The sequence below is a fragment of the Arachis duranensis genome, chromosome 3, assembly GCF_000817695.3.
Source record: "Arachis duranensis cultivar V14167 chromosome 3, aradu.V14167.gnm2.J7QH, whole genome shotgun sequence".
Taxonomy (NCBI): domain Eukaryota; kingdom Viridiplantae; phylum Streptophyta; class Magnoliopsida; order Fabales; family Fabaceae; genus Arachis; species Arachis duranensis.
In genome coordinates this window covers 124,381,336-124,392,060 of record NC_029774.3, presented here as the reverse complement: position 1 = coordinate 124,392,060, position 10,725 = coordinate 124,381,336, and the positions used below count along the sequence as shown (strand labels likewise).

At 35.4% G+C, this 10,725-nt stretch overlaps 1 protein-coding gene across 1 annotated transcript; it reads right to left on the bottom strand.

Annotated features, from left to right (window-relative positions):
* Window positions 1-7,832: 7,832 nt before the first annotated feature.
* On the bottom strand, window positions 7,833-8,831 carry LOC107481147 (ethylene-responsive transcription factor ESR1-like). Its single transcript, XM_016101362.1, has one exon. The coding sequence runs from the start codon at window positions 8,829-8,831 to the stop codon at window positions 7,833-7,835; it is 999 nt and encodes a 332-aa protein (XP_015956848.1).
* Window positions 8,832-10,725: the final 1,894 nt, after the last annotated feature.

The window sequence follows — 10,725 nt, the reverse complement described above, 5'->3', positions numbered from 1 at the left end:
TTATAGTGCTGAAGACTTGTGAGAGGTCGGATAAGAGGTCGACTTCTTGCTTGATTTTTACTAACATGTCGTCGACGTATACTTCCATTAGGCTCCCTAGATGGGGGGAAAACACTTTATTCATCAGCCTTTGATACGTGGCTCCTGCATTCTTTAGTCCGAATGGCATGACCACGTAGCAATAGTTGGCTTTAGGTGTGATGAATGATGTTTTCTCCTGGTCGGGTTCATACATCGGGATTTGGTTATATCCCGAGTAGGCATCCATGAACGATAAGTATTGGTACCCCGAGCTGGAGTCCACCAGGGTATCAATACTCGGTAGGGGATAAGGGTCCTTAGGACATGCCTTATTCAAGTCGGTATAGTCGACGCACATTCTCCATTTGCCATTCTGTTTTTTGACTAGCACTACATTGGCTAGCCATGTTGGATATTTGACCTCTCTAATAAAGTCGGCCTCCAAGAGGGCCTGTACTTGCTCTTCCACTAATAGGGCTCGTTCCGGGCCGAGTTTGCGTCTTCTTTGTTGTACAGGTCGGGACCCTGGGTAAACCGAGAGCCTGTGGGACATGAGCTCGGGATTAATCCCGGGCATGTCGGAAGCCTTCCATGCAAAGAGGTCAGAATTAGCTCTTAGGAGTTCACCCAACCTTTGTTTTAGGGTTTCCCCTAGGTTGGCTCCTATGTGAGTGTTTTTTCCTTCCTCCTCACCGACTTGTATCTCCTCGGTTTTTCCTCCCGGTTGGGGTCGTAGCTCTTCTCTGGCCCTTGTGCCGCCGAGCTCTATGGTGTGGACTTCTTTGCCTTTTCCTCTCAGATTTAGGCTTTCATTGTAGCATTTTCTTGCCAATTTTTGATCTCCCCTCACCGTTGCTATTTCTCCTGGGGTCGGGAATTTCATGCAAAGGTGGGGAGTTGATACCACTGCTCCAAGGCGATTAAGGGTAGTCCTGCCGATTAAGGCATTATAGGCTGACCCTTCATCAATGACTATGAAGTCTATGCTCAGAGTCCTTGATTTTTCCCCTCTTCCAAAAGTGGTGTGAAGGGGCAAGAATCCCAGTGGCTTTATTGGCGTATCCCCTAATCCATATAAGGTGTCGGGGTAGGCTCTCAATTCTTTTTCATCCAACCCTAGCTTGTCGAAAGCGGGCTTGAAAAGGATGTCCGCCGAGCTTCCTTGGTCTACTAGGGTTCTGTGGAGATGGGCATTGGCTAGGATCATAGTTATCACCACGGGATCATCGTGCCCGGGGATTATCCCTTGCCCATCTTCTTTTGTGAACGAGATAGTGGGGAAGTCGGGTGTCTTTTCCTCGACTTGATAGACTCTTTTGAGATGTCTTTTGCGAGAGGATTTAGTGAGGCCGCCTCCCGCAAATCCTCTTGAGATCATATGGATATGTCTCTCTGGAGTCTGCGGCGGGGGATCTCTTCTATCCATATCATCTCGCTTTCTCTTTCCATGGGCGTCCGACCTTTCCATGAGATATTTATCAAGCCGACCCTCTCTAGCCAGCTTTTCTATCACATTTTTGAGGTCGTAACAGTCGTTGGTGGAGTGACCATATATTTTATGGTACTCGCAATAATCGCTGCGGCTTCCCCCTTTTTTATTTTTAATAGGTCTAGGGGTTGGCAGCCTTTCAGTGTGACAAATCTCTCTGTACACATCCACTATAGAAGTTTTTAGAGGAGTATAAGAGTGATATTTTCTGGGCCTCTCGAGACCGAGTTCTTCCTTCTTCTTGACTTCCCTTTCCCTCTCCTTAGATGAGGGAGGGGGTCCAGGTCGCCAACTCAGGTCTCTTAATTTTGCATTCTCTTCCATGTTGATGTACTTTTCGGCCCTTTCTTGTACATCACTTAGAGAAACGGGGTGCCTTTTGGATATGGACTGTGAGAAGGGACCTTCTCTGAGTCCATTGACTAGCCCCATTATGACTGCTTCTGTGGGCAGGTCTTGGATCTCCAAACATGCCTTATTGAACCTTTTCATATAGGCTCGTAAAGACTCTCCGACCTCTTGTTTTATTCCCAGGAGGCTCGGTGCATGTTTTACCTTGTCTTTCTGGATCGAGAACCTCATCAAAAACTTCCTTGAGAGGTCCTCAAAGCTGGTGATTGATCTCGGGGGAAGGCTATCGAACCACTTCATTGCTGCTTTCGTTAAAGTGGTCGGGAAAGCTTTGCATCGAGTAGCATCGGAGGCATCAGCTAGATACATCCGACTTTTGAAGTTGCTTAGGTGATGCTTTGGATCTGTGGTTCCATCGTAGAGGTCCATATCAGGGCTCTTAAAGCTTCTCGGAACTTTTGCCCTCATTATGTCCTCACTGAAAGGATCTTCTCCACCCGAGAGTTGGTCTTCTTGTTCGTCGTGGGAGTTCTTGAGGGAGGATTCTAGCTGTAAGAGTTTTCTTTCTAACTCTTTTCGCCGTTCCATCTCCTCTTTGAGGTACCTTTCAGTTTCCTTCTGTCTCTCCCGCTCCTGCTCCAATTGTTCTAGGCGGCTATGGACTAATCCCATTAATTCAGCTACGTGGAATGGTCCGCCTTTTTCTGATTCGCGCCCATCTGAGGAATTTACCTTCGGATTTTTCACTCCGGAGGTACCCTCTCTGTGTTGGTTGTTATCTTCCTGGTGTTGGGCCAGGTCTTCATTGTCATTACCCATGTCTAGATTCTCTTGTTCAGAATCTGTCTCCACATGGCCTTCTTCGTGGGATCTGTCCGCCATCGATGGATGATCTCTCGGGTCCCCGGCAACGGCGCCAATGTTACGGTGGGTAACCGGAGATTAATAAGTTGGACGACGTTCGACGGCCCAAGCGTACGAAGGAGGAGAACTCCGGATGGGTCTGTAACTTCGAGAAACTCCGTCCGACTTGTGCTCGCGAGTGAATGGGGGGTGGTACCTGCAAAGACACTCCGATGCCTAAGTTAGCAAGGGTGTGAGCAGGTCTAGAGAGTATTGGACTTAGAGATACCTGAGGAGTGTCAGTGTATTTATAGTGGTGAGCCAATAACCACCGTTGGAGTAGTGCCGTATCTTTAGGGTGTTAACCGTTCCCATTATCTTAGGGAGGTTAAGATATGGCTTTATGAAACGGTTAGAGAGATTTTAGGGGCGGTTACTCATTTGAATGAGTGTTTATCTGCCAGCTAATCTCACATCCGACTTCTTCGGACCAAGTCGTGGTTGATACCGACTTCTTATGTGAAGGTCGGCACTTAGCTAGGCTCTAATCCTTCAGATTAGGCCTTTTATTTGGACCTGGGCCTTTATCGTTGGGCCAGGGTATGAACAGGCTTATTTATGGAATTCACACATTTGTTATGAACAAATGATATTGTTTGATGGAGAGTTTATGGGTTGCCTTTTTATTCGATATAGGGCACTTCAATTGAACTAATTCCCATAAATAATGTGAAACAAGTATTCTACTACTATCTCCTTGTTTTTGATGGCTATATTTGTGTATAGAAGTTAACGGAAGTTTAGCAATGTTACACAACATGCAAGATCTCGCCGCCTGTCATTACTAATTTCTTCTTGTCTTTTAATTATTTCGATTTTGGTGTGATATTGTTTATCTGTATGTACATTACTAGATGAGGTACCAACTAGTCCAAATATTTTATCTTCATTTTGTGATATCTTTTTATTACGTTCTAGGGAAATATAATTTAGAAAAGAAAATCCAACTTTTAAGCAGGTAAATAGTCAACCACGTAATATATCATAAAAGTGAAAAACAAAGGAAGAAAACACGTAAATTGATACTTGGAATTAAGACTTTTAATGTTTTTAAAACTCTTGATTTTGGGAAGCAAAGCATTTTTCTTTGATTTTGGTACTTATGGGTGCTAGAGACCCATATAGACGAGGTACTACTTACGTGTTTTTTATCGGTTCCATTCATTAATAACTTTGTTACGAATTTATTGTGAACTTTGTGATTGGGCTTTCCATGTTTGATAGGCCCAAACACTATTGTACGTCAATGCATTAACAAAACCAAAAATGAGACATTCACACTGACATAATAAATTTTGGTCTAATTTTAAACTGATTCCTGAAATTTTATTTTTTGCAAAAAGACCTAAAATTTGAAAATTACTGAAATTCCTAAAAAATAACTCTAATTATACAATAATCCCACAAAATATATCCAAAACAACCCACAACGCTCATATCTGAATGCTTTGTCTTCACTACACCAAACAAAGCTCCACCCGCGTCTACAAATTAATTAGTTCCGACGAGATCTAATCCTATATCTTTGCTCCAAATGGAATTTATCACTAACCACTTTACTTATCACTTTTTTGAGTAGTTATGTTGTTTATTCGCTCAATAATGCTAAGAAATTAAGGTGGTTCCAGCAAAAAATCAGTTAAATATCTCTTGGATAAATTTAAAATTTTTACGTAGATGATGTTTATACTAGGTATTAGGATGTTTCTTTTTTTTGTAAATTGGATAGTTTTGAATCTGTTTTTTTATTTATTATATTTTAGACATTTAGAGAAGAAAAGAGGGTGAAGAGACAGAAGCTAATCGAATCAGTTTTAGTGATTCACGTTGCAATGATACTGAACGTATTTCCTCCTAATTTAAATGTGATAAAATATTTAATAACTAATATTTTAAATCATAAATAGATAAAACTAATTACTATATTTATAATTAACTAAATAATTTTATTTTTATCTGATTTGGAGTTGGTTCATATACTTATCCTTATTCGTACTATCTATGATGTTACAAAATCTTTAATCACCCACTTTGCCCCCCAAAAAAAGGGCAGTACCAATTAATATTCTAAAGACTTTCTTGAAGAAGCTACATGTGGAAAATTTTGAAACTTTCCAATCTATTTTCCTATTTTTACCTTTTAAAGATTGCTCATTAGCCAAATGTAATTATTGTTAATCCCTTACTTTTTATTACCGTCCAAATTTCTTGTAACCACCCGATGATGGGGACCAACTTCTTCAAGTTCAAATGATTTATGGTTTTCATCACTAAAATCGGTCAAATATATATAAATACACAGTACATGCTAAGTAACCCTACCAGGCTAATATATGAACGACAAAGAACAACAACGTGCCTCCACTCACTGTGGACCGTATTAGGCCTTTGAAAAAATGTTGCATTTTTCTGTAAGTGTATGATAGTTATTAATTAATTAATTTTGTCGTATTTATTTTCTATTTAATAGTACTTATTAGTATAGACAATAATAAGTACTACTACTAATAACTAGCAGTAATTATGGATTTATGACCTGTGCAAGGATTATACTGTAGTACCTATAAATAATTTGAGAAAAGCTCGCCCGTTAAAAAAATTTATTATTTTTTGTCAGTGTTTTTAATTATTAATTTAATTTTTTTATTCTAATAATTTAATAAATATTTTTAATCCACAGTTTTTACTTTTAAATATTGATGATTAATTATTACTTAAAAATAATAAATTATGCTGTAGTGTTTTTCAATTTTTCTAATGAATCAAAGTCCATGCCTTTAACTTCACAACTGTACCTTTTTTGTCTCTAAGCCAAATTTGGTCTCCATCTATGCAAACCTCGTGTATACGTTAATTAAGTCATATATAGAGAGTTAATTCCCAAATACGTAGTAATAGCCAATTTTCCGCCAATCAACTAAATGTATTATATATCGTGTTAAATTATATATAATTTTGTTTTAATATCATGCTAATATAACTTTGAGTTTTAATTTTGATACAATATTTTTATTCAATCTATTCTCATAACTATCCAACGGTAAGGATGAAAGACAACTATTATATTTGATTTGTTTATGCAGCGCTTCATACTTGGATAAAAATCTTTAGTGTATCAAAATGAACTAAAATCCTAACTTTAAATACCTCTCAAATGACACATAAACAACTTGTAAACAACTAGAATAAAATGGTGCTTACAATAACAAAATCATGAATATATTAGCGGCATATGATGAATCATTGTTTTTATTCTATTCAGATGAAAAAAAAGATTGTTATACTTAGAGAATAAAGTTTGTATATTATCATTTAATTAATTAAAGAAGAGTGCTAAGAAATCAATAAATTTTATTATTTATAGACATCAATTAGTTATTATTAATATTTTTAATAATGTAAAATTATATTTAATAATATGAAATTATTTATTTTTTATTTATTAGTTAAGTATTGACCAAAACTTTCTGTTAATTAAATTCATATTATTATTAAGTAATAACTGATTGTGTGTACTCCTAAACGTGAAAGAAGGGGGAAATTAATGTTGGGTAATGGTGACTAACTAGGAGTCACTTTGATTTCATGATTCATGAAAGGGCATCCAATTGAAAGGTGAGTATATTAGCTTCTACAATCTACTATGACATATATATATTCTCTTTATTTGGTTTTTGTTTTATTACTGATATGATATAGTGGGTGTTTGGATTGTGGTTGGTCAAACTGAAATTTGAATAAAAGTTATTTTATAGAATTGATTTTGGATATAAGTAAGTTTGTGTCGACATGATTTATGTTTGACAACTTTCTACCAAAATTGATTTTGATAAAATAAATATTATTTGGATAATATTATTTAAAATCATTTTTAAATACATAATTACTTAAGAAGACATTATATTAAATTATAATATTATTTTTTTACAGATATTTATTTTTTTATACTTTTTTCTTATATATTTTTATATAATATTAATATATTTTTAATACTTTTAGTACTCTTTTTTAGTACATTATAATTTTTAACTATTATTATTATTTATGATTAATTTATTTTACCTAATGAGATCAATAAATTCTATTATAAAAAGATAATAATAAATATAATACACAAAAATTATAACTATAAAAATATATAATATCAAATAAAAAAATTAATAAAATATAAATAATAAATAATAAATAATAAAAGAATAGTTCATATAGAGAGGAATAATAAGAATTCTATAAATAATGTAATAACATGTATAAAGAATAAAGTTAATAAAAGAAAAATAAATATGGAAAGTATTGGCTAAAAACACGTTAGTGCAACGGAGAAGCTAAAAATTATTGCTTCTTGTAAACATAATTTTATGAACAAAATTATTTATGTGTTTGTAGAGAAAAAAATTAGCCAAACAAAAAAATGAAGCTTTCAAGAAGTTTTAACGTACTTTTTTTGTACTTTTTTTCTTCAAACCTGGTTACCAAACGCATCCATGATAAATCCTCATCCTGGAACCTTGTTGGGTTTTCGTTTTAGGATGAATGAGGTGAATGAAAAACTTTGGACCTAGCTAGGGTTTCCTTTTACCCTTTTCTATTTCCACTTTAAATTAAATAATGAGAAGAACAAACACCAATGCAAGAAGAAAACGACAGCACATCCGGCCATTACTCCATCTTCTCCACTCCGAACAAAACGAACAATAACAGACACGCTCACATTACAACTATTCCCAAGGTCAACGCACGCCATTTGTGCTCCTACGGAAACTACACATCATATTCTTCATTGCTTTCATTCAAAACTATCACAATTCTCAAACATAACACGCTTAACTAACTACGGAAAAATAACAAACCCTAATACACCAGATTGAACACACATATATATGATTAAGGTAGCTAGCAAGAACTACATACATATAAATATAAATATGGTGGTTACTTGTACAAAGACTACTTCGTCTGAAGATGATATTGCAAACGCCTATCATCTTTACACGAAGGTATCCTCGTATAAGTAACCGCTGTAAATATATGATATACGAAAGAGGTTAACTAAACTAGTATAAATTAGTTAAGCATTCTGCATTCTGGCCGCGAAGGCATTGAGAAATTGTTGATACTGAAAAGCATCTTCCAGCATAGCAGTAGGGTTCATCATCAACTGTTCGTTCCCCACAGGCATGGTCATCGATGAGGCCTCATGAATAGGGTTAAAGCCATAATCAAATTGCTGAACAGGAAAATTTTGATGATCAAAACCCCTCATCATCCTGCTGTCATCATCATAGCCCTGTTGTTGTTGTTGTTGATGATGAGGAAACGAAACTGCCGCCGCCTCGGGTTTCAGCTTCAAAGTGCTGTCGCAATTCTTGTTTGGAACGGTTTTGGATTTCGGCAAGAAGCGTTGAACTATCTCTTCCAACAGACCAGAGTTTGAAGACTCTCTAGGGAACAACTCCAATAACGACTGATCTTCTTCCTCGACACCTTCAGCAATAACCTCCGTCGTGCCGTTGTTGGAACCACCACCGCAACAGTTACCATTGAAGCAGCAAGCGGAACCACCCTCCTTCATGCAATACTGATAAGGACTATTATTAGCACTACTAGAACCAACACCACCAGCAGCAGCAGAAGAAGAAGAAACCAAACACGGATTCGAATTCAGAAACTCGCGGAACAGAAGCATGTTCAGGGAATGATGAGAATTGTTAGCGACGTTTCGGTGCTGCTGCTGAGTCGATAATGGAGCAGTTACGCCATGGCGGCCACTCTGAACTAACTTGCTGACGTGGCACTGCTGCTTCGGGAAGTTGAACGCTTGGAACAGTTCAGAGTGACGAAAATTGTGATGGTGATGGTGTGGACGAGGATGAGGAGGAGAATCAGGGTACACGAAGTTCGTCCTCGCCTTCGCGCCTCGCATCGCTCTGGCGGCACAGTCGTAGGCGCAGGCAGCTTCCTCCGCCGTGTCGAACGTCCCCAGCCACCGCCGCTCCTTCGACTGCGGGTCCCTTATCTCCGCCGCGTANGGAGGCATGCCGTTGAGACGCCTAAACGCTTCTTCCATTGTTGAGAGAGAAAGAGAGAGAGAAATGAACTGTTTTAGAGGTGTGCACTCACCGCCACTGCCTTGGTTTCTTTATATTTAAGGAGGCTGGCTGAAGTTTATTATTAATTAAATAATTAATAATTTAATAATTAATAGGTGCAGAGGTACATGTAGTGTGTGTTTGGATTACAGTTTGCAAATGAGAGTTTGAATAAAATTAATTTTGCAAACTTGATTTTGATGAAAAGTAAGTTTGTGTTAAGTGATTTATGTTTGGCAATATTTATATCAAAATGAATTATAGTAAAATAAATGTTGTTTGGATTACACTATTCAAAATCACTTTTAGAAACAAAATTACTAAAATAGACATCAATTTTAATAATTTTTGTATATTATTTTAATTTAGATATTTGAATAGATCTTATTAATTAATTCTATAATAAAATTAATATTTATACACTAAAATAAAAATAATATATAAAAATTGGCAAAATATACTTTTAATTAAAACTAACAAAATATAAATTTTAAAAAGTACTAAAAATAATAAAAAAATTAAATATTTATTTTGGTAGTAATTGAAATAAATCAAAAAAAATTTTATGATATTTTTTATATAGTATATTTTTAGTACTCTTATTACTCTTATTTTTATAATAAAAAAAAAATTATAATTATAAAAGTGTATAATATCAAATAAATAATTAAATAAAAATAGTAAATAATAGAAAAAGATAATTCATATAAATAAAAATAATATAAATAATACAATAGTATGTATAAAGGATAAAATTGGTAAAAGATAAATAAAGATTGAGTATTGATGGCTAAAAGTCCGTTGGTGAAACGCAAAAGCTTAAAATTGTTGCTTCTTGAAAATGTGGTTTTGAATGTAAAATCACTTCTGCGTTCATAAATCAAAATTTTGCCAAACCAAAAATTACAGCTTTTAAGATATCAAAACATACTTCTTCTCTTTAAACGTGGTTGCCAAACACACCCGTAGAATTCATGCATGAAGATATGATACTATGATGTGAGTGAGGTGTTTTCTTCTTTCTTCCTTCTGAGAAGGGGATTTTGGGAAAGTGATTGATTTAAAGTGCATGTCATACACAAACAATGGGAAACGGACAAAACTGATTAAGCAAGCAGGTTTTTTTTTGCTTTTTGTTTTGCCACTCTATTGGTTTGTTACTAGTCACTAGTGATTACTCACTCACTCCTCATCTTACTCATTCCTATTACTACTTTTTTCCTTTCATTTATTTTCTAGTAATACCAGCTTCTGATCTGGAAAATTAAGTCACGTGGTTATGTCTCATTATTAATACTACTTTGATTTGATATTTTTTTTGGGGGGTAATTACTATGTAGTAGTAGCTAGGGCAATGCTATATATATCACTATGTTATGTTATGTTTAACTTGCTGCACGCATCACTGTGCATGCATGGCATGATCATAATTCCTTCCTCTTCCTCCTCTCTTTCTGTCTATATTTTCTTCAAAGTGTTCCTATGGAGCTGGCATGCATGGACATTGCCGGTATATATAATATTTTCAGTTTATTTTTTCTTAGACGTACCTTTTAAAGATGTCAACATTACAAAATCCACTGTTTTAATCTTTTTCTTTTATTTCTTTTTTCTACTTTTACAACATTACTCGTCTTTATGCCCCATGAGTCCATGATGATGACCATGAACCTTTATGCTTCTTTTATAATTTTAGATAGTGTTCCCATACTAGTACTACTACACTATACTACACCTATGCTTCTCTCTTAATACAGTTTTCTTCTGAGGTCTAATAATTAACACCTATACTGTTAATTAAATATATGCCAAAATTAACCAGACAATCAAAAACTACTGCTATACTACTATGTATGTTAAAAACTACTACTA